Consider the following 24,097-nt stretch of genomic DNA (forward strand, 5'->3'; position numbering starts at 1 on the left):
GTACCCACTATAGAGAACTGCTATTATCCCCATGATGGCTGACGTTGTGAAGAGGGGGCGTCTCCTCCTGGCCCCCGGCGGTCAGGTCATTTCCGTTTTATTTATGGAGGCAGCTGGCAAGCTATCCTTCAATGGGATGCTGTCTTTTTCCTTGGATGCAGTAAAAAACTCATCTAATGTTGTCATTTTTGCTTTAACATCATCAGGGCTCTTTTTTTCTTTCATACTTTGTGCGCCACTTTTTTGTTTGGGCCTGCTAAACATGATGCTATGTTGTATGTTTGTTGTCTATTTTCTTATGTTTTCTTTTTTCTTGCTGAAAACTCACCACACGTCATCAACACATCATCCACTTAACATGACGGACAGGTAACCTATTAAGGTTGGACTATTCCATTCACAAAACCCTTTTTTTTTTCTCCCTCCTTCAGGGGCCCCTGACGGCGTGTGGGCCCCGGTGCAGCTGCACCGGTTGCACCACCAATATTTACACTTGTGGCTACTAATCCTTCCTGTTGCAATTTGAAGAGATTTCCAGAGCAGCTGGGTTTGTAGTTTAACTTGTCTCAAACAAGTCCGGTGAGGTTGAGGCCAGGCGATTCCTGGTTCCAATTACACCATCCTTCCTTGTAGTTTACCAGTTAACACAGATGAATGTCATTCCTGCATGACAACGTTTGGACAAATTACTTTACAGCACAGAAAGATAATATAAGATAGCCATCAAGGTTCAGATAACCAAGTTTACCTGCAGCAATACACATCTAAACCGTTATACACTCAGGAATCATACATTCATTAATCAGTTGATGAACATAAACTTAAGAGTTTGAAAGAATCACCTCAGCTGTTCATAAGACTGTTCAATTCCTCCTGCAGAACAGAACATCCTTGTATCAACTTCAGTCTACTTATCATGTTTTGAGCTTGTAAGACTAGCTTATTTTAAGAAAAAATGTAAGTAAGAAAGAAAGAAAAACAGATAACTGCACACAGACACACTGCAGTTGGAAATGTGTCAGTTGGGGAACAGCTGTTGGATTTAGACATCTGTTTTCTGGAGGGAGAAGTTTCCAAAACACTGCGGGTCAGGGCGGTTTGAGATGACTCTGTCCAAAACTTTAACTTCCTAATGAAAATCCTTCTCTTTCTTTCTTTCTTTCTTTCTTTCTTTCTTTCTTTCTTTCTTTCTTTCTTTCTTTCTTTCTTTCTTTCTTTCTTTCTTTCGTTCTTTCGTTCTTTCGTTCGTTCTTTCGTTCTTTCTTTCTTTCTTTCTTTCTTTCTTTCTTTCTTTCTTTCTTTCTTTCTTTCTTTCTTTCTTTCTTTCTTTCTTTCTTTCTTTCTTTCTTTCTTTCTTTCTTTCTTTCTTTCTTTCTTTCTTTCTTTCTTTCTTTCTTTCTTTCTTTCTTTCATTTTTTAATCATTTCGTAACAGTTGCACACCATAAAAGCAGTACTGCTAAAAAATAAATAAAAAATAAAAAAAGAAGGAAAAGAAACATGAGCCTCAAGTGTCAAAAGACACTTGAGAGACATGGTTACATGGATCTGTCGCTGTTTCATATTTTTTTTTGTTTTGAAGCCCCTAGACAATTGATGTCAATTATGTATAATTATATCAGATATATATCTGAATTATGGTTCTGCGTTAAATCGACGGCGTAGCCTACGGCGTCGTCGCGTACCCTACGCCGTAGGCTCTGCGTCGATTTAACGCAGAACCATAAATCAGACTCTACGCCCACTTTGTCACGACTCATTGGCCAATCAGCGAGCTCCTCTCAAGCCGCAGCCCGGCGGCCTGAGACGCGGCCTCTGATTGGCTGAGAGCGTCGCGGCTGCACAAACACAGGACGCGCGTCTGTTCTCCTTCCTCTACACAAGCACGCTCAAGTCCGCGGCTGCTCACAGGTTAGTAATGCAAAAACCGCCTAAATACAAATATAAACCAGCGTTCATGAGCGCTCAGTGTTACGTGGCGTAGATAACTTAAATCTGTGATCCAGCCTCTGGCGGCGCCGCATTTATGCTTTCCATAAATAGATCCGAAACAGCCCAATCCCTTGTAACTTTTTTTTTCCGGCTTTGCATGTTCAGTTCCGCTTATCCATGAATTTACCATCATGTTTTGTATGATGTTAAATCAGACTATGCTGCTTGTTTTTATTTTGCATTTGTAAGAGAAAGCTGCGCGTGTATGATGCTGTCTCATCAATGAAATCAGAAATGGACGCGTTGCATCAGGGATGATTTTATGTTGCTATATATTTATATACTCCGCATCCGACGATACATTGTCGTCAAACTTTGCTTATCTCCCTTCCCTTCTGCCTTCCTTGTAGCGCTCATAACCGCGCTGTTGTTGGTAGAAAGCGTGTCAGGGAAACAATGTGAGCATTATCTCCTCGTTCATGTGGCGGCATCCTGCCACCAATAATAACTGCGTATGTGTGTGAAAGAGAGACAGAGACCTGGTTAAACATGTTTTCCTCTGCGTGGTTACATGCTTACTTTATGAGGAAATCAGAATGACACGAGTTCTGCTCTTGATCAGATCAGGCGTTTTCTCATGTGTTCACCTATCCACGCATCCATTGGTCCATCTAATTTCTATACAAAATGATAATCTGCTGGGGATTTAAAAAAAAAAAAAAAAAAAAATGAGTACAAGCTGTTTCCTCGAATGAGAAATGACCACTCTCGCCTGTGTCACCTTCAGAGTTGGTGAAGCATCCTTCTATGGCTGTTTTTTCAAGGAGGTCTTCTGCTTTTTTGTGAGCAACAGTTGCCAGGCAACCAGCAGTAAGTCCAGGCCAGGGATGTTGTCAGAGGTAAAGCTCTCCTGGTGCGCATGCCCCTTTTTTAGTCATAGATCTTGTGTTGAATGCTTGCAGCAGCCTTACAGATGTGTTTTACAATGCAAGTATCCACCAATGCGAGGGTAAAACTGAAATATCTCCTGGGAACGTAAAAGCAGTGGTGGACAGTAACGGAGTAAATTTACTTGAGTACTGTACTTAAGTACATATCCAGAGGATTTGTACTTTACTTGAGTATTAGATTTCTTTGGTACTTATTACTCTTACTTGAATACATTTCCAAGACAAATATTTTTACTTTTACTCAAGTAAATAAGGCTGAAAAGTACTCGTTCCTTTCAGGTCTGCTCTTTTTTCTTCTTCCCTAAAATCCTATTGGACACAAGCTGTTTTTGTCAAAGGAGGAGACCTATCACAGTGCACCCTCTCCACTGGGATGTACGTAAAGCGGAAATACGTCAAGCCTCCTCAAAACCATACCGCCAAAGTAGCCTGCGTTTGTCAAGACAGAGCCGCAACAATGGCTACGCCTGCGTCAGGAGAAGAATATTGGGACATTGGGAGACAGGCACGGAGACAGACAAGACAGACATGGGGAGACAGTTTGTTATGCTTTATATTGCTAGATTGTACTGGTACATGTCCTTCCTGTAAAGTTAAGTGACTTCAACATTGAGTTATTGAAGGCAGAGATGTAGTTTTTTGTAAAGCAGTGGTCTTTGAGGGGGATCCAGACTTAGTTGGATGGTGCAGGTTCATTTGGTTTCAGTTCATGATTGTTAATAAACTCTGCATCATCTGCTGTCCTCTTATGATCCCATTCATTTGATTTTGGTGTTTCTGCAGGTTTTATATAACATTGTGGTTCTAAAAGCAGCACATCAGTGCAGCTGGTTTCAAATAGTTAATTCTCAGAAACAATAGTTAAAAGATCCTTAAATTAATTTAGAAAAAATATAGTAATTTACTGAAAATTCTCTTACTTTTACTTAAAGTAAATTTGAAAGCATTTACTTTTGGATACTTAAGTACCTTTAAAAGCAAGTACTTTTCTACTCTTACTCAAGTAATATTTTGACTGAGCTACTTTTACTTGTAACGGAGTAAATTTTGACCAGTAGTATTTGTACTCTTACTCAAGTACTGGGGTCGAGTACTCTGTCCACCTCTGCGTACAGATGTGTTTTACAATGCAAGTATCCACCAACGCGAGGGTAAAACTGAAATATCTCCTGGGAACGTAAAAGTTGGAGGGATTATGTTTCATAAAAATACTTATAAACATTCTCAGCTGGTAATGGTCATATCCGAAAACCAGCTTAAAGTCTTTAAATTTGCATTGTGCTGCATAAAAGAGTCAATCATTTATTTCAAGCGGAGGTAAAAAGAAATCAAAGTTCAGCGTGGCGAAGACTTTAACATTTAGTAAAAATAGACCAAATACAAGCCAGTGAGCAGTAGAGATGGTGGTTGATGGGAGCAGTTAAAAACAAAACGTGTAAATTGTTAAATACGACACACTTTTAGCTAATTATCAAGTTTTTTTTGGAGTCTCATTTTGTGCCTTTTTTGCGTCAGAAATAAAGATTTGCTTGAAGGGCGAATGAGGGGAGTCAGGAAGGCGACAGTTCTCTGTAATCGAAAGATCAGTGCTGGTGCACACGGGGCCAAGCGTAGGCTCCCAGATCCACCCGTTCAGATAGGGATGTTGGCAAAAAAACAACTTGAGACTTCAGAGGGGAACTCAAGCAAATGGTCAACATGGTGGCCTTTATCCTCCTCTTTTTTTGAACGGTCTATTTTGCAGATACCATAGATAAATCTAGTTTTCCTGATCAGATATTTCTGTTATTTCCTCTGAAGTAAAGACAGATACTAATCTCTTCAGCCTAGGACAGACAGTTGATGGTTGTCACAGAGTGATCACTTTCTCTGTGAATAAGAAAAATGCTTTCTTTCTTTCTGTGCGTGCAGCGCTACAACTTTGAGCTGGGGGAGTCGAGGTGCCGGCCGGAGATGCACTTTAGGAAAAAAGGCGTTTTTAGGCCAAACCTCCCCTGTCTAGAATCTGAGGAATGCAGGTGTTTTTTTTCCCTTTTAGTTCTGTTTTGACCATTTTCTGCAGTCATGTGTGCAGTTAAGTGACCCTGCAGATGCAATCATTTGCTTTCGTTTTCTTCAAGTACAGGAGCAGTTTTCGTTGTAAGACACAGGAGGTTTTTGGCTGTCGTTCAGGCCACAGGCCGCCGCCTCGTCATTCCTCCACTTTAGTGAATACCAGTATGAGCCCTTCTGTCTGTTTTGGGGTTGATAGTTGACTCATGTTTACTCAACAATCAGCTTGGTCATATGACCTTCTTAAGCTGGAATGTCAGCTCAGGAAAGGAAACTTGGAGACGTCACCCCAACCAACTTTTACTGATGATTCTAACTTCCTGGAATAAATTTGAAAGGGTCTTGAGTCTTGAGCTCTGGCTTAAAGAATTAATTTTCATGCTTCTTCATGGAGCATTAAGACATGGATCCACATTGAATGCAGTTTTTCTTCTGCTGCTTACCTCATGGAAAGTTTTTTTTTTTTTTAATCATTCTGTCAAAAGGGAATTCTGACGTATCTCAAATTTGTTTTCAGCTCATTCGACTCCATAAGCAAGTTTCTTGTCTTGTCAGGCGCTAACGGTTTTCTGGATTGTCCACATAAAGGTTTCCTCTGTTCATCCAGTACAGCTGCCGAAATATGATATCACTGCACGCTTGAATGTGTATCACGGGAAAAGATGATCAGCAGAATGATGTTCTGCATTTACACTGATATGTGTCGGGCCAGTTTCAGACTCTGGTGTCTGCTGGTGTCCCCAACACTTTGGTCTGATTTGACACTGCTCAAATAATAAAGGCAGATGATTTTTAACGTTAAATATTGTGCTTTTATAGGCTTTAGGTTCCAAACAACTAACATGCTGGTCCTGTCAATGTCACACTTATTTGATTTGTAATTATTTGTTTGTTTTAATGAATAAGTAGTAGGAATGGGCGATATTTTACCGTTCACGATATACCGTCAAAAAAATTCCTCACGGTAAGAATTTGTCATCTCGCGGTAAAAACGATAAATTCCCGTTGATGACGTTTTTGTGTAAAGCTGATTTATGGTTCTGCGTTAAATCGACGCACAACGTATGTGAAGGAAGGAAGGAAGGAAGGAAGGAAGGAAGGAAGGAAGGAAGGAAGGAAGGAAGGAAGGAAGGAAGGAAGGAAGGAAGGAAGGAAGGAAGGAAGGAAGGAAGGAAGGAAGGAAGGAAGGAAGGAAGGAAGGAAGGAAGGAAGGAAGGAAGGAAGGAAGGAAGGAAGGAAGGAAGGAAGGAAGGAAGGAAGGAAGGAAGGAAGGAAGGAAGGAAGGAAGGAAGGAAGGAAGGAAGGAAGGAAGGAAGGAAGGAAGGAAGGAAGGAAGGAAGGAAGGAAGGAAGGAAGGAAGGAAGGAAGGAAGGAAGGAAGGAAGGAAGGAAGGAAGGAAGGAAGGAAGGAAGGAAGGAAGGAAGGAAGGAAGGAAGGAAGGAAGGAAGGAAGGAAGGAAGGAAGGAAGGAAGGAAGGAAGGAAGGAAGGAAGGAAGGAAGGAAGGAAGGAAGGAAGGAAGGAAGGAAGGAAGGAAGGAAGGAAGGAAGGAAATGAGCCTGAAAGAAAGAAAGAGAAAGATAAATTCCCGTTGATGAGGTTTTTGTGTAACAAACATGGCGGATCTGAGTCATTCCAGTTTTGCAGTACAGGTGGACTCATTTAATTGGTTTTTATCAATTCAATTTAATTGGTGTAGTTTAGTAGCATTTAGTATTCTTTTAGAGCAGTGATTTGGGGGCTCCATAGACTGAATGTGGTGATAGATTTATAGTTAAAAAGAAGGAGTTGAATTGTTTTTTTTTTTTATCGTTATCCGTTACCCTAACCCTAAATGCCAGAAATGATCGTGATACATTTTTTAGTCCATACCACCCATCCCTAATAAGTAGCATGGTATGACTGTGGCGACCAAGCGAGTGTGATAAACATGTACATCATCTAACAAGTGTAGGCCATTTGCCGAGACTGTGAGGAGCATGAGAGTGAGTGAGATAGGGGGAGGAGCTTATAAATTGGACAAATTGCTATGACTCAGTTTAAAAGCTTCATGAAAATATAAATAAATGTGGATGCCAAATTGAAAATCGAAGGACCTCCTTTCTTGATGTCTGACTATTGTGGCCCAGCCCTTACACTTCAAAAAACAAAAAAGTCTGCAACTATAGGTTAGACATAAACGGAGAAGAAATCTCATGGACTCTGCTTGAAGTGGCTGAAACCCTGAGAACCCTGCTAGTCCTTTTTCCGGCTCTGGCAGCACTTGCTTAGGATGGTCTTTCAATAGCAACACTTAAAATGAGGATGTGGATTAGGATGAGGATGTTTATACTGGTTAGAGTCATAGGTTAGCATTTGCTAAGTCAGCCAGGCTAAAATAGGTAACTGGGACTGAAATAAAGTGGGCGTGTTCCAGCCCGCTTCCAAAGGCCATGCTGGCCTGTTGCAACATGGCGCTGTTCAGATTGAAGAAAAAGAAGCTTATTAAACCCTCTTCAGAAAGCCTACGAGTGACATCACAGGGTGGTTGTCCAGTTCTTCTTATATATATCTGGCTGCAGCTCTGAGTCGCAACGCACGTCGTGTTACACTGACTCAGGCAACTTAATGAGTTTTTTCCACACTGTTTAAAAATCCACAATGCAATGTTCTTTCAAGTTGTTGTAAATCTGAGGCATTTAAAAAAAAAACACATTCAAAAAAGTTGTGCAATGTGCAATGTAAATAAAAACCAGGATTTGTAGTGATTTGCAAAGCTCATGAACCTTTATTTTATTCCCAATAGCACATTTTTGAGTACCGGTATGTGTTAGCCTGGCTCCCCATCAGAATTCATGGAAAGGGGTGTGACAGTTGACATGTGTTCATATGACACCAGCTTTCATAAGCCCCTTGCACAACTCACCTGCTTCAAAGAAATTCAAATATGTCTTTAATGGCCAAAAGTGTCTGTTATCTCCTCTAACTCAAACAAAAGTTGCCGACTTTCAGTTCTTCATGTTTGGTCCCTTTGTAAACTTCTGTCAGCTGAACTATATTATATTTGTTTGGCTTTATCCGTGCCCCGTTACTGTGCTGGTAGCTGCTGAAGGGTGCATGAACTTTGCTCCACTTCACAAATCCCGTCCTCCACCCTCCCCTCTATACGTTTCTCTTCTTCAGCCATGTGATCATGGGTGTGAAGTTTCATCGGGGGGGGGGTGGTGGTGTCGGGACCTTCAGTCTTTAGCATGTTCCTTTTGCGCAAGGTGAGCGCTCTGAAATCAAGGTTGAAGGAAGCTGGAAGAAAATGAAAAGAGGTGGCTGAAAGATGCCGCACGGAAGCCGGCAGGAGCCTCTTTTTGTCACGCAATTTATTCATTCACGTAGAAAACAAGCAAAACTGGTCTGGCCGTTGCCTTGAGGCGGCTGTAAATTTAGACGTGAAGGGCTTTAAGCATGAACGCATTGACTCATCGTCTCGTTGAATTGCCTTCCTCAGGGCATGATGTGCTATTTGCGAAGCTGTTGAATTGTCAGGACCCAGCTACAGCAGAGCCCACTGTGAACTACTGCACATCCCCCCATCTGCCTACAGATCAGATAGTTTCAGTATGATTGATTTAAAAGTGAAGATTTCACAATAGTGTATCCCAATAAGGCAGACACTTTAAGGAAGTCTGAAAAGTATCTTCCTCTTTAGCAGTTCTTTCGCCATATTAAGATCAGTACCAGACAAGAACCTGCAACAAGGAGTCGTTCATTTGCATCATTTTACAAGATCACAGGGCTGAACGGGTTTCCGTTATTCCGATTCATCTTCCGCGCTGTTATGAAATGTTTTACTCATAACCTAAACTTACCTCCCTTTTAGATACAATCTTATGCTACCTAGGTTATCATTATGTCACGTCAGCTGCAGAAAACACCTGTCGCTGTCAGATGTGCAGTTCCTAAGTCCCACCAAAGTCATCAAGATAACTGAAACAGATCCACAGTGATCTTACATTTCCGATTTGGTTTTTCCAATAACGTTAGACTTCTACAGAAAAAAGTGAAGAAGTCGCAACAATCTGTGCATTTTCCAGTGAACAACCTTCATTAAAGAAATTATGGGGAGTAATTTGGTTCTTACAAGTACGGTCAGGATGCAGACGGTTTAATCCATTGTTTATACTTCTGCTGCTCTGTTTTTCTATCGTAGACAAACGATATTAGCCTTCTTGAGTCCGTGCTATGCAGATTTGTGTCGTTGCTGATGGAAAGCTGCTTGGGAGATTTAAAAGCTTGTCGTGATTGGATTGCTTTGGTGTGTTTAGAGACTGTGTGATAATCTTTAATAGATACGGTAGGAGGTAATGAGGTTAAATAGTTCCACCTGAGGCTTAACACCCAAGCTGCCTAGTTGCCGAGGCTCACACAGATATCTCGTTACTCTTAACTAAACCATCATAGAGATTAAAGTCAAACTGACCAGCTTTGTGTTTTTATTGCTGTAACTTCCTGCCTGTGGTTTGAGTGGCTGATGTGCCGAGCAGCGGAGCTGCAACGTGTCTGAGAGCAGCAGCCGGCTCGTCTTCATGTTCTGGTTTGTGTCAAACGAACCAGCTGCCCTTCCCATTTTTTTCCAGTGTCTTGCGTGTTTGTGTGTGTGTGTGTGTGGTTTGTGTGTGTGTGTGTGCGCGCTCGGGTGTGGGGTGACTGCCCGACTTGCTCTGCCATTGGCTTACCGTCCTCGCAGACCAAGTATGGAGAGTGGAGGTGGTCGTGGGCGGGGGAGCTGCAGGACTACCTTTTACCTCTGACGACTGTCAACCAAGCGTAGCACCAATGACATCTGCGTGCCGTCTCCCACCTTTTTTTTTTTTTTTCCTTTCTGTCCTTTAACTTATTAACTGATTCTCTAAGATTATTGTCTAGCCTGTAAAATCATAAACACAATGATAGAGAGAAATACCTGAATGTCAAGCATTAAAGTTGCAAGTGCTGCAACAATTATTTTATTATTAGATTAACTCATTATCCAAACTCTCTTAACAGGTTTTGTTCCTCTTCATTCCAAACTAAATATCTTTCTGTTTGAAGAAATGAAGAAAAGACATCACAGGGGCTCCAAAATAACATTTGGGATATTTTTCCCGACTTTACACAATATACATAAACAGGTCAGATTAATTAACAATAACGGAAGAAGATAGAATTATTTATTGAGTTAACTGCAGCTGTGTTTGCAAGGTGGTGGGACATTTCTTGGAAATTTCTGGAAACTGTCCAGAAATTTTCCAAGATAAGTTAAGTGGAAATATTCCAGCTTGGAATCAAATGGTTTGTGTGACATATCTCTGAAATAAGAAAAAAGCTTAAAAAAACAAAATGAACACAATGCCACTCCCAGATAGGTAGTCAGCTAAGCAGCGGGTATAATCTGGACTAACGGATAAAACAATTAATTCGTGATACTGGACGATAGAAACAGCCTGGATGAGGAGATGAGCATCCCATCAATCAGTGGGTTAAATCAAACTGACCTCCATATTTGAATTATAGCATCGGAGAAGAAAAGGACTAGCCAGCTAGCACTATGGCAGGTCGCTTCTGAAATGACCAGTGAAATGGTTAGCTAGCCAATAATCCTGTGCAAACACATTATGTTTTTGTTAGTTGAACTTTAGTACCACTTATCAATTGACCCTAGTTTGACATCGTCAAGCCTTTCTTAAGTGGACGTGCCCCTTGGACTCAAATAGTGCAGTAGTCCTTGTGTGGTTGGGCAGGATTTGGGAAAATAATCTGTGCTTGTGACAGAGGAACCCACAGGGTTTCTAACTCAACTTAATTAGCAATAAATAAAATAATAAATAAAAACAACAGCATTTAAGTTTCTTGTTATAATCTGTCTTGCAGATTTTCAAAAATGTGTTCGCTTGATTCTCGACTTCTCCCAAGCGTTGAATAGGCATCGTCTTGCTGGCTTGTAGCCATGGTTACGAGTTCCTTCAGTTGATCCCCGCTGGAGAAGCAGCGGAGCTGCTAGCGTAAGCAGCAGGACATCTGGTATCCGACGTTGTTTCAGTATCGCTGGATCAGCACAAACTGCCAGTTGCTTCGGAAAGCTTTGTAGCACGATGATGACGGATGAAGAGTGATGAAGGCTGGTTGCTAGCTAAGCTGGCTGCCAATCAAAAGGTTTCTCCGCATGTTATAAATGAATATACTGCTTTTTATAAATTCATTTATCGAAATCACCCCCATGGATGTAAAAGTTTAACTATAGAGACCAAAAGCTTTTTTTGAAGAGTGTTTTATTATTATTATTATTATTATTATTATGATTATTATGATTATTATGCAATTTGTTTATAATGTTTATTTTTGGTGTATAGTTTGGATATTTTAACATGGAAGTCAATGGAGATTGACGTGCTTTTGGAGCCTTCCTCTAGTGGTCAGTCAACATTTCAGATGACATTTTTCACTTGGAGGTTAATTCACTTTTACAACACTATCTGAGACCGCTCTTGTTTGGTCTTTGGAGCCATCACTCGTCCTTCGGTCCTTGCTTTATTAAGTTACATAGTTACCACTGCCGTGATGTCCACTGTGAGCGATAGTCTCATCGATGTTGATGTGTGACATGGTGCCATATTGATTACCGCACTTTTTGTTACATAGTACCGTAATCAATACACTGTTGTTGCAAGAGACAACCGAGATGAGGGTCTAAAGCTACTTTTGCTGTTTTGTTTTTCTTCTCTCGATAATAACAGCGTCTGCTAAATGAAAGTAATAGTAGTAGTAGTAGAGGAAAATGCACCAAATGACACTTCCTAAAAGTAGGCAAATATTCCTTCAAATGAAATTGAAACCAATAATTTAAGATTAGAAAGTATTTGAGCAGTTTTAATGCACGTGGAACATTTCCAACTTCCAAAATTTAACAAGAAATTTTGATTCTAGATACAGCTTCAAAATAAGTAATAATTTCAGTTATGAATCACTACAAAAACAGTCTTTACTTTGTTCATTTCAGAAAGGTTTGTCTTCTAAACTAAAAAGTTTGTCTTCTATACAAAATAAGTAATCATTTTCAATTACATTTATGAATCACTACAACTTAACTTTGTTCATTTCAGAAAAGTTTGTCTTCTAAATGGGTTCACTGTCAAAGATGTCAGTTAATAACGTCACTAACATTTCTACACTATTGTGTGTAATAAGTTCTTGGTGAAACTTAGCCAGTGTGACGATATATGTGATCACCCTTCCGAGGCGGGGGTTCTGCATCTCTGTGTGTGATGAAGTCATAGAGGTTCAAAGAAAGATGTCGCAACAGTCTGACACCTGGGTCAAAGTTCAGACGGTATCTGAAATTTGGATTGAAATTTTGCTGTGCTGTTATGATGAACTTTGAAAGTATGTGCTGATTAAAGCAGCTGATAACAAGCGAAACACAAAGAAAATAAGATAATCTATTTGTGTCAGCAGATGCCAATGAGGCATGATGATACTGTAGTGAGGAAACCGATTGAGTTTGTGTTGAAACTGTGCAGGCTATGTTTCTGAAACAGGATGTTTCAGTATATCAAGTTTCAGATGATGTGTAATTAAGAAAGCTGGAATTTGAGAACGTATTGTTTGGTACTTGTACACCTTGTCCACAAATGATAAAAATATTCAGATAACTGACTACATTGCAGGACATACATGTACACTTATAGATAATACAATATTGAGCAGAAAACTTGTAAAATCCACTCGTGCTAATTTAAAAGCACCTTTGTCCACATGAATCCACAGTTTGTATTTGTGTCATTTGTAAAGCAGTAAGAAAAAAAAAAAGGAAAATAGATTAAATGTTGGTAAACAGTAAATTGAAACACTTCATTAACTCTGGAATCTGCACACATGCTCAGACTTGAACACGTGAGTCAGCGTTAGTGCACGCATGTAAGTTGGGAAGGAAAAAAAGCAAAGGGGCAAAGGGGGGACTCGGTCACCACATCTGTCAGTTGGACTACATACACTTTCACAGAATGCACAGGTTTTATCTTTTTTGTCGTACTAGTTTGAGCTGTTTGAACTCTCAGCCACACATGAATTCCACACACTTTGTCCAGATAACGTAGGATAAGATGATTGTTGAGTGCTCTTAAATAAACATCGGGGGAGAAATGTTTGAAATCGTTCCGAACAGTTTGTTCTGAAGTAGTAATCGCTATTAAATGGTCAGGCTCCTGTGCTTTAAACCTAGCTGAGGTACAGATAGACGTGCCCGTGAAGGCTAAAAGCTTGTTTCACTTTGGATGTGGTTAAGGGAAGAAAAAAAAAAAGAAAGTAGGAAAAAAAAGTGGCTTTTCATTAACGTACTAGTTGCGTTGCAGCAAAGTGAGTGGCTGCCGGTGTCTCGTGCGTCTGTGTTTCTGTTTGAAAAGGGGCGTGTTTCTGCTATTCATAGTTGTGAGAACTTCAGAGGTCTATTGGAGGTCAGACTGAGTCCTTCTAATAGCAACCGCAACAGAGCCAAGTCCTTCAGATTACTGCATCCCTCCACTCTGGACACACTGTCGACCTTTCTTCATTTGCACACTTGAGAACAGTGAGTACAGAATATCGGTTATATTTTGTCATCAAAGCGCTCTGAACCGCCTGGAAATAGTTTCGGCTGCATTTGGAGATGACTTGGACTCGAGTTAAAAGCGGCTTGATCATTGCTTTGCTTTCACGTCTGGATGATAACACTTAAGACCCAGAGCATTTGAGAAGTTTAATGTGGAGTTTTCGATCGGTTTATTTAGTTTCTTCCCCCCTTTTAGAGGGTGAGCAGAACTGATAAACGGCTTAAATGAATCATGGCATGTCACAGATGTACTTTGACAGTAAATGTAATTTCGTAACGGTTAGCTGAATTTAAGTTTTTTAATGAGAAATGTATTTGTCACCTTTTCTATGTACTTTGTCCCAGTTGGCGCTGGTCCCAGTGTCATGGGCTCTGTGTTAATAATAGAAGTAGGGGAGAAGTCAATTGTCACCTTAGGGTGGCTGTACACTTCATTTACCTCCAGTGCAGAGGTCAGGTGAGCCCGACCTGAACGCCCTCATAGGGGATAAAGTACAAATAACCATGGAGTGTGAGAGGGCTGCTTCATTTCTTTATGTGAGTGAGGCCTAACAATGTAAAAATCATTTCTACAAATATATTTTTTGATTTAAAAAATATCCCCTGCCTTAGGGTAGTTTCGGTGTTTATATGTGATTAAAAATGTCCACAGAGGTGCTGGTTCTGGCTTTTCTGATTGTGATACTGAAGTTTGAGTGGAGCACAACTATAAAGATTAAAGCTCCAGCTTCGTTAGCTCACCTCTAAAAAATCCCAAATACACAGATTTTTTTTCTTTTTCCCCCCAGAAGCGATTGGTCCAGCGTCTGTGGTTGTCTGTATGTCTCCATTGAGGCTTGTGATTAGAAAAAGTGAGCAGGAGAGTCGTATTTCCTTCCTGTGTCTTTGTTTCCAAGTGTGCAGCTGTTGAATGGATTTTTCTCTTTTTTTCTTTTAGATGCAACGTTTGTAAAAAGGTTGAAAAAGATAGAATTGTCAGACACTGAGACATTTTCAGAGTTGAGGGATGTCTCAAATTTTCTGGAAGACTGTTCCAGATTTTAGGAGCATAAAACTGAAACGCAGCTTCTCCTTGTTTAGTCCTGACTCTGGGCACCGGCAGGAGACGTCTCCCTGAGGTTCTCAGAGTCCCACTTACTTCACATGGCTCTAACATGTCACAGTAGATGTACTTTGGTGCTAAGCCATGAAGATACTCGTACACAAGCAAAGCTGTTTTAAAGTTTCTGAGCGACAGGAAGCCAGTGCAGACCTGAGGACTGGAGCTGCATCATTCTGGATGTACTGCAGCAGTGAGCAGGCTGTTACAGTAGTCTAACCTGCTGGAGACAAATGGATGGATTAGTCCTTCTAAATTAGGTTTAGACACTATTGCTTTGATACTGGCAATGCTTTTTAAATGGTAAAAAGCTGCTGATGTTATGGATTTAAGGTGGCTGTAAAGTTCAGATCTGAGTCCAATATTACCCCCAGATTTTTAGGTTCTATGGAGAGAGAGTTGAAAGGTAACTGATAACACTTTCTCTCTGTTTCTGCGGACAATGATTTCTGTTTTGCCTGAGTTTAACTGGAGAAAATTGTTCTGCATCCACACATCCATCTGTTCGATGCCGTGACACAATGAATCCACAGGCCAATGTTGTGTCCTTGTTTCCATATATACAGTATCATCTTTAAGAAGATTCTACAATTTAACTCATTAAAACAAGTTATTTTAGTTCTCAAGGAATTTAAACATTTTATTTTGTTGATAAGTTTAAAGTCAAATAATAAAATATAGTAATATATTATGGTTTTCTTTTTTTCAGACAAAGACAGACTTCTTACCTTCAGACTGACAGTTTCGGCGGTTCTCCCGCCTTCCTCAGGAAAAGAAAACCATAATATATCAATTGGAAGACATGATGAACACAATACAACAAAAATATAGTAATCTTGAAGGGATGAATTATTTGTGCATTTATATGAGGAAAAAAAGTAATTACTGCATCAGTGGCTGAAATCTTTGTTTTAAAATGTTCGTAAACATCTCAGTTCACCTGAAAGCAGACTCGACATTGGTCCTGATCAGTGGTACGTGCTTCGCACATGTATTTACACCTGGTACAGGTGTTCTGATACTTTCTTTTTTTTTCCACTTCTCTTTAATTCTGATTCCAATCTCAGGGCTCACATTGGCTGATACTGAGATTTCATTATTATCATCATTATACGTCATCAGTGTTATTTTTATTTATTCATTTAGAATTTTAATTGATTTTATTACCATTGAATAAAGAATGTCTGCTAAATAAAGAAATCCAGGAAATGTATCCAAAATATACTAAAGAAAAAATACATTTACGTTTTGACATTCGAGCACGTTTCAAGTCCAGATTTGGACTGTAAAACTGGTAAAACTGCATTTCTCGTGATCAGTCAGTCTCAAACCGATCGCAGAAATTTCAACCTGGGAAACTGTAATGTTGTTCCAGATGTTGGATTTGACTGTGTAATTGAACATATTCAACGGCCAGTTTTGTCCGTCTTTGCTCTGGTTTCTGGCTTTCGTTGGGGAAGTCATTTCTGAAAACCAAACTCCAAAAGTTTGCAGCTAGTTCATTTGCCTTTATCTTTGACTTGATGAACTCGTGCTTTTTCATGTGATGAACACCTTTATTGCCAACATAATACCACAATCCAAAGTGCCACTGCTGTTCTACCTGGTGACTCAAAACAGGAAGTTGTAAGGCAGTATCCAACCTGAAACTAGCTTCACTGTTGTATTTTCCCTTACAGGCACCAAGTGTGCTGTTATTTTTAACGTATAAAGGCAACAGCTTGACTGTAATTGACAAAAAAGAAGAAGCTGGAATAAGACAAGATGACACCAAGATTAAGAAAGTGCAACAAAAATAACTTTTGAAAGCTTTGTGCAATAAAGGATATTACAATCCAAGGAGGAGGAGAAATAACGTTACAAAGAGATGATGAAAATGGATACATAGTCTTCATCATCAGCGCTGTCCCCAGATGATCAGATCGGAATCCGCCCTGGAGTGTGTTGAAATCTTGTCACTTGTGACTGGATGTCTCAGAACACAGTTTAAAGTAAGGTCTGAGAGGCCGCCATGGTTGAGTCACACTAACACACCCAGATAATGGGGTTAAAGTTGGGTAATCCTGATATGTAAACATTCTGGCTTACAGTAACTGAAGGTGGACTCCACCCTCCGCACATGCTCCACAGTTCAACCAGGACACGACCCAGAAGTACTGGAAAATGATGATGCAGAGAAATAGAAAAAAAAGTAAAGAACCATACAGAACATGTTGATAGTACAGAGCTGTGAATCTGTCCAGTAACTTTTTCCAACTCGCGCCAGTTTAACTAAAGATTAAACCGTTGTCTCGCTGTGGTTTGGGGGGATTAAACATCGTAAACGGCAGTCAAGTGCTGCCATCAATGCTGCTACATCAGCAAGTGAGAACTCATTCAGGTGTGTGTTAACACAACGCAACGGAGCAAAGACATCAGCAATGATCTTAAAAGTGAATTGAGGCTTCCAATCAACCTGGGAAGGCCTAAAATGCCGTATTCATTGGATTTAATTATGACATCTAAGAATTTGGCTTCACAGTGACAAAGAAACACAAAGGTTTTACCTATTCAAGACAAGTGTCAGTATTCTCAGTAGAGAGGTCTTCATGATAGAGTTGGAAACGTCTTCAACAACAAAAAGGAAAGGACGTCCAGTTACATTGTTTCAAGCCTTTGAGAGTTACCATGACCTGGATGACTGAGTCTCCACCAGCGTGTTCTCAGTAGAGACATCTCAGCAGGTTGGCCTCCTCGTCAGACTATCCAACCCCCCTCCCCCCAAAAAGATAAATCCCAGGTTTTAAAGTCTTACTTTAGCATGTCAGATGTTAAAGTTAATACAACATACGGCTCTGCACTTGATCAAATTTTAATCACAGTTTCAATTTGTGCTCCCGACAATCACAAAAATAATGTAATCGAGGAAAAAAAATATATTATTTTGTCTTGTGATCTGAACGAATGAGTTATTCTCAAGAATAAGAGGTGACACTAGTGCTTTTGGACAAAAATATTTAAAGGGTTATATTATTAGCTCTACAAGCATTTGCTTTAGTGAATAATCATATTAAATGAAAATCATCCATCCATCCATCCATCCATCCATCCATCCATCCATCCATCCATCCATCCATCCATCATCCACTTAAGGCCGGTTAATAGGGGCAGCAGCCTAAGCAGAGAGACCCAGGCCTCTGTCTCCCCAGCCACCTCTTCCAGCTCCTTCAGGGTAATAAATGGCATTCCCAGGCCGGGGCGAAAGATATAATCTCTCCAGCGTGTCCTCCCCCCGGCTGGACATTCCTAAAACACCGCCCAAAAGAGGTGTCCAGGGGGCATCGTCGCTAGATGCCTGAAACACATCAACTGGCTCCCTTTGTATGTGAAGGTGCAACGACTCGACTCAAAGTCCTTCCCAGATGACTAAACATATCACTGCATCTCTATGGGAAAGCCCAGCCTCCGTATGGAGGACCATAGGTGAGAGCAGGAATGTATATCGACCGCTAAACAGAAAGCCTTCCCTTTTGGCTCAACTCCCTTTACCACAACAGACCGGTACAGGTCTGTTGATTTCAGTGTTGTCCAAAATAAATGTGATTTATATATTCTTTTTAATTCCCCCAAATCGCGCAACTTTACAAATTACTGCACAAGTACAACTATCTTGGTAGAGTTTAAGTCGCACTACTCAAGGGTTTGATAGGACAACTGGACTTCAGTTTGCAAAGTTGCATCTCGTGAGACAAATCACAAGACTCTGGACAGATAAGCTCAAAGTAGAGACAACTTGTGAATAGATATCAGCACAAATACCTTGCGTCCCCTTACATATCACCTAATCACCTATCTTTCTGTTGTATGGATTTTTATGGATCTTTTATGGATTACGTGTCAGATTTAACATGTCTGTGTATGTAGCAATGTTCCTCTTGTCTGGGCAAACTTTCTCCTTAGGGAGACAAATAAATAAACTTTGAACTTTGGAGATTGTTTTGCTTGACCTGTGACGCGACACGTGAGAGAACGATGACCTTAGACAAAAATGAGCACTTCAGGTTCACCATTTGGAGACTGAGTCTTTCTTCCACCTTCTTTGCAGTTCAGGGCTCAGCAACAAGTCTCTTGAGTCGCTGGTGACTGACTGCTGTATTCAGTCTGCACTCAATGAACACTGACAAAGAAATGAAAGTTTCTACATGGTTTTTCAAGTATGACACACACACACACGACTGTGCTTACAAGGCTGCGAGAGGAAACGTCCAGTTGAGCAGATGGTGACCGCTGGTGACTCCTCCAGGTTGTTATGCACAACAACAGCGTTCAGTGAGAAGCCATCCTCCTGACCAATGTGGTCGCAAACACGGTCTTATCTATTCATTTATTCCGCAGCATCTTTAGCTCCTTTGTGTAGCTCTGACAGCATGCCAGAGTCCTTGCAGGGCCGTCTCTCACTGTCTAAGACTGATTTCACCCTCTCCGTGGAGTTTGCAGTCATCACATTTAGCAGCCGCTTTTATCCAAAGCGACTTACAGCAGAGGAAAATGATCAAGCTACAGTTGCATGGTAATGACAAAGTAGGTGTAGATAAAACAGTATTTAAATAAGTGCAGCTAAATGCCACTAAGACAACATTCAAGTGCTGGGAAAGTTATAGGGAGAGCACAGTCCACGACTGAAGGAAGAGGACAGTTTTCAACACCTTGAAGGTAGCAACTCTCCTCTTGTGGCCACAGGTAACTTGTTCCATCGTTGAGGAGCAATGTGGGAGAACAGTCTTTTTTTTAATATAGATATGTTTATTGAGGGCATAGCAAAAAAAAGAAATAATATTTACAATAACAATATAATTATCAATATCTCTCCCCCTTTTTTTTTTTTTTTTTTTACCTTTCATAACATTAATTAAACCAAAATAAATAAATAATAATAAAAATAAATAAATAAATAAAAATTAAAAAAAAATAAAATAAAAAAAAAATTAAAAAAAATAAATAAATAAATACAAAATAAAAAATGTAAGTAAAAATAAAAAAACAACAACACACCCCTCTCCCCTTCCCTCCCTCATATGGTCAATAGATTACATCATTCAAAATAATTTTACATATGTCTATCAATACTAGAACAAAAATGAATGATAAATTAAATAATCAAGTCCTGTGTAAACACATTCATTAACATGGTAGATTCAGATCATTAGTCCATTAAAAGCAAAAAATCCAAAAAAGGTCCCCAAATAAGGTCAAAGTCTCTGTTTTTTTTTCTAACGGAATACAATATTTTTTCTGGAGTACAATGTGATCCAAGTTCATTGATCCACTGTTTGGGTGCTGGGGGGTTTTCCGATTTCCAGTTTTTTAAAATACAATTTTTTGCTGCGTGGGAGAACAGTCTTGACTGAGATTGCCTTGTGTCGGGGAGGGCAAGTCCAGTCGGTGTTCTTGTGAAGAGTGCAGTGCTAATGAAGGGGTGTACGGTGGAGATCTCGTAGGCAGGTACGGACCCTGAGATCACCTTGTCGGCAAGTGACGGAGACTTGTGTTTTATTGGAGCAGCCGGTGCAGATCAATGAACAGAGGTGGGATGTGTGCCCCTCTGGGTTGATTTAAAGACCAGACGCTATCCTCACCCGTCCCTTACACCTCTCCTCACTGTCAAATGACACAGCTCTCCTTTCACCAAGCTCCAAAGACAGGACAGATGCGTAACAGTCGCAGAAGAATGTGTTACGCTGTTCCTTTGTAAGGCTCTCGATTCACGGAGGGTGGAATCAAGACGCCACACAGGTGGAGCGAGGGGAGGGGAACTTAGTTTCGGTGGTGAAATGACACCAGTTTGAGTTTACATAGGTTCTGTGGTTTTAATTTCAAGGCTTGTGAAAAGCACGATGAATTTACACCAAATGGAAACTCTGTATTAATGGGGGATGGGGGTGCTGTTTTTGGCTGATACTGAATGGAGCTGAAAGGAGCAAACCAGGCTTCTAAGTGATGCAATTTTTTTGTTTTTTCAGGGTAATTCTACGACAGCCATGCAGGCTCAAGATATCTTGAGACAGCTGCGGATGCCCGAACTAGATGATTTTCGACAGTATGTCCGAAGTCTCCCCACCAACGCCCTCATGGGTATGGGCGCCTTCGCTGCCATCACCACATACTGGTTTGCCACCCGGCCCAAAGCCCTCAAAGCCCCCTGTGATCTCAGACAGCAGTCGGTGGAAATCCCAGTGAGTGATCTCTTTTCCTTTCCAGTAATAATGGTTTTGTCTGTGTTCTGTTCTGTTCTTTCATATTATTTTTCGATTTTCTTGTTTTGTTAGAGTTGTAGGAAATGGCCTGAAATCACACTCACTCAGTGTAGCGTTCCCAGGGTGCACAGTGAGGTCCTGTAGCTGGCCTCATTCCGCATGAATGTCTGTTGGATCTTCTCCAGCATTCACAGCTGAAGTTCTTGTGCAGTTCTTCAAATTACAGGCTGTGTCATCCTCACGCCATCCCCCATTTACAGTACTGGAAACTTTATCTCCCAGTTTAAACTGGCTGAGTTGGTGAAGTGGTGATGTCATTTGCAGCTCAATAAGCAGAACATTGTGCTGCAAAATGCAGGTGTGGAGGAGCGGGCTGGTCTTTACTTTGTGTGGATTCTTTTCTGCCAGGGTGGAGAACGTGCCAGGAGATCAGCGTTGAACGACAGCCATGCCAACTTGACGCACTACTACGATGATGCCCGAACAGTGTATGAGGTGTTCCTGCGAGGGCTCAGGGTATCAAGTGAGTGAATTTGTTGCATCAGGTAAATGGGAAACACTGTGCAGATGGTGCAAAGAGGTAAAAATGAGAGCTTTATTTCCCTCGTCAGATGACGGACCATGTCTTGGATCACGAAAACCAGACCAGCCATACGAGTGGCTATCTTACAAGGAGGTAAGATGTCGACCGCAGGCACGGGGGCGTAGATGTGCCCCAAAATGGAAAAAATACGGTACAATTTTAAGAATATTTTTGTCGTTTTGTCTTAGGTGATTGACAGGGCAGAGTGTCTCGGCTCTGGCCTCCTTCACAAAGGACACTCTCATACTGGGGACAAATACATCGGCATCTTTTCTCAGAACAGACCAGAGGTGATACACTTCATCATCCTTTTGCACTTGCATCACCTTTTGCTGCTCACGGTTCACAATGTGGTGCTGCTTCTACACTGTGGAACCATGAAAAGTGGCACATTTTTAAAGTGCTGCACACCATCATGAAGGCAGAATGGAAAATCAATGAACAGTAGTGCTGGTGTAAAAGGCCCAACAAGCTCCTGAAACTATTTTGAATTTGGCTTTTAACAAGCAGTATATTGCAGTCATAATGTAATGCCCATATCTCAGATTTGTTTTGAATTATAATACTCAATTGACACCCAGTGGCTAGAACTGTTTCCCAAGATTTATTCTGTATATATGCTGCTCTAGAGGCTATTTAGCAGTTAAAATCAGGCATCTGATCTTTCCACCTTCATAATATATATTATATATTATGTTTTATAATGTGTGTGTGTGTGTGTGTGTGTGTGTGTGTGTGTGTGTGTGTGTATATATATATATATATGTATGTATGTATATATATATATATATATATATATACATATACACATACATTTTTTTTATTAATGTGTTCTCAAAACATACAGAAAAGTTAATACACAAATGAATATACTTTTTCTTTTAATGTACATACCATTTTGTGATTTTATTTTTTTTATTTTTCTGTAGCTGCTATTTTATTTGCATGCTGGTTTAAATGCAGAGGAGTTTAAATGCTTACTATTTAACTTATTCCCCCAAGTGAATTTTAACACTTCATTTTTAAGAGTTGATTTTCATAAAATTCCTGCAAATGTCTAAAATGCTTTTTTTTTTCCCACTCTATATTTTTCCTGTTTTGCATGTGTGATATTAGACTAGCATGTTGAAAATTAAAAACTGTTTAAATAAATATAAGCGAATGCATGCCGTAATTAAGGATGAGATGAAACACTGGTTGGAAGTCTTTTCCTTCTTCCATCTTAATATTCATTTGTAGATCATGTAAAGGGCTGGTGAGATAATTCAGAGCCTACTTTACTTTTCTTTTACCACTTATATTTAATTAATCAAATAACGTTGGTTTGTTTTCTTTGTGAAGTGGACAATTTCAGAACTGGCGTGTTACACCTACTCCTTGGTGGCAGTCCCGCTGTACGATACACTTGGCCCAGAGGCCATTGGCTATATTATTGAAAAAGGTATTTAAAATGAAAATTGACACCTCATCCACAATCACCCTGCTGAGGATCCCGGCCCGGGTACCGAACATTTAAATGGTTACGCCAAATCTCTTTGTCTTTCAGCCGCCATCACAACAGTGATCTGTGACGTCCCTGAAAAGGCTCGCATGATTCTGGATTGCGCCAGCGGACAAGGAAAGTCGGTGAAGACGATTGTTATCATGGAGGCTTTTGATAGTGAGCTGGTGACACGGGGACAGGAGTGCGGGATCCAGATTCTAAGTCTGAAGGAGTTTGAGGTAAGAGGACTGTCCCTTTCTCACTGACTTTAAAAAAATCTCCCCATCTTGCTATATTTTCCTGCGTTGCGTAATACTTTAACACGTATTACCGTCACAGTCATGATCAGATTAAACTTAAATTGGACCTCTGCATATACGGTAAAGCTGACCATATATATTATATATTTATTCTTTTCTTTTTTTTATTTCCCCTCAGGCTGTAGGTAAAGCTCACCACCAGAAACCAGTGGTGAGTAGGAACAAGTTGCTTTGCCTGACCAGTTGACTTCACAACAAAATAAAAGCTCTTAATTCTTCCTAAATTATTACACTAAGGGCCCGATTTACTAAGATCCTAAATAAAGAGTACTAAATTGCGTGTGCACTGAAAAAGTTTGCGCGTGCTGTTGTTGTGTGTTTTGCGGGTGATCAACTAAGATTGCGTGCGCAATTGATAACAGGTGCAAACCTCAGTATTTAAATGAGGTGTTGCGCGCAAACTTTGCGCCATGGAGAGTGGATGGAAAGCAGGATATAGTCGCAAGCGCAAAATGAAATTTGACGAGTTGGAGTTAGAGATATTAGTGGAAGAGGCAAATTGTTGTGCCGTATTCAGCACCCCTGCCGTGAAAAGCACCCCCTCGTATATTCAATGATAAGTAGACCAAGAAAAAAAACAACACATTGACACTTCAATATATTTATATATACACACTCACACAAACACATACTTAGGAGTTTATATTATATATATTTACAAATATTATGGAAGACAACACAGTAAGCAGGCTATTAATTAATGACATCAATAACCAATAACCATTTACCTGATTTTTTTTTTTTTTTTTACCCGAATCCATGAGCGCATTTAAACATGAATCATTAACACAAAACTGGACGCTAAACAGAACAGAACACGGAATGAGAATATCATTTTTGTCAGACGAGGGG

At 40.2% G+C, this 24,097-nt stretch overlaps 1 protein-coding gene across 4 annotated transcripts in view; it reads left to right on the plus strand.

The window, feature by feature from the left end:
* The first annotated feature begins 1,829 nt into the window (after positions 1 to 1,829).
* Positions 1,830 to 24,097, plus strand: part of acsl1a (acyl-CoA synthetase long chain family member 1a) — a 30,911-nt gene continuing 8,643 nt past the window's right edge. For 2 of the 4 annotated variants that reach the window (XM_061717022.1, XM_061717030.1), the window contains exons 1-8: positions 2,804 to 2,830; positions 20,626 to 20,838; positions 21,268 to 21,382; positions 21,471 to 21,535; positions 21,631 to 21,732; positions 22,784 to 22,883; positions 22,989 to 23,164; positions 23,364 to 23,396. In XM_061717022.1, the coding sequence (XP_061573006.1) occupies positions 2,819 to 2,830; positions 20,626 to 20,838; positions 21,268 to 21,382; positions 21,471 to 21,535; positions 21,631 to 21,732; positions 22,784 to 22,883; positions 22,989 to 23,164; positions 23,364 to 23,396 (816 nt within the window). In that variant the 5' untranslated portion in view covers positions 2,804 to 2,818. Of the gene's footprint in view, positions 1,911 to 2,803; positions 2,831 to 13,374; positions 13,507 to 20,625; positions 20,839 to 21,267; positions 21,383 to 21,470; positions 21,536 to 21,630; positions 21,733 to 22,783; positions 22,884 to 22,988; positions 23,165 to 23,363; positions 23,397 to 24,097 lie in introns of those variants that run through there. The other 2 variants (XM_061717048.1, XM_061717039.1) reach the window with 2 other exon arrangements.

This window comes from Cololabis saira, chromosome 1 (genome assembly GCF_033807715.1).
Source record: "Cololabis saira isolate AMF1-May2022 chromosome 1, fColSai1.1, whole genome shotgun sequence".
NCBI classification, from domain to species: domain Eukaryota; kingdom Metazoa; phylum Chordata; class Actinopteri; order Beloniformes; family Belonidae; genus Cololabis; species Cololabis saira.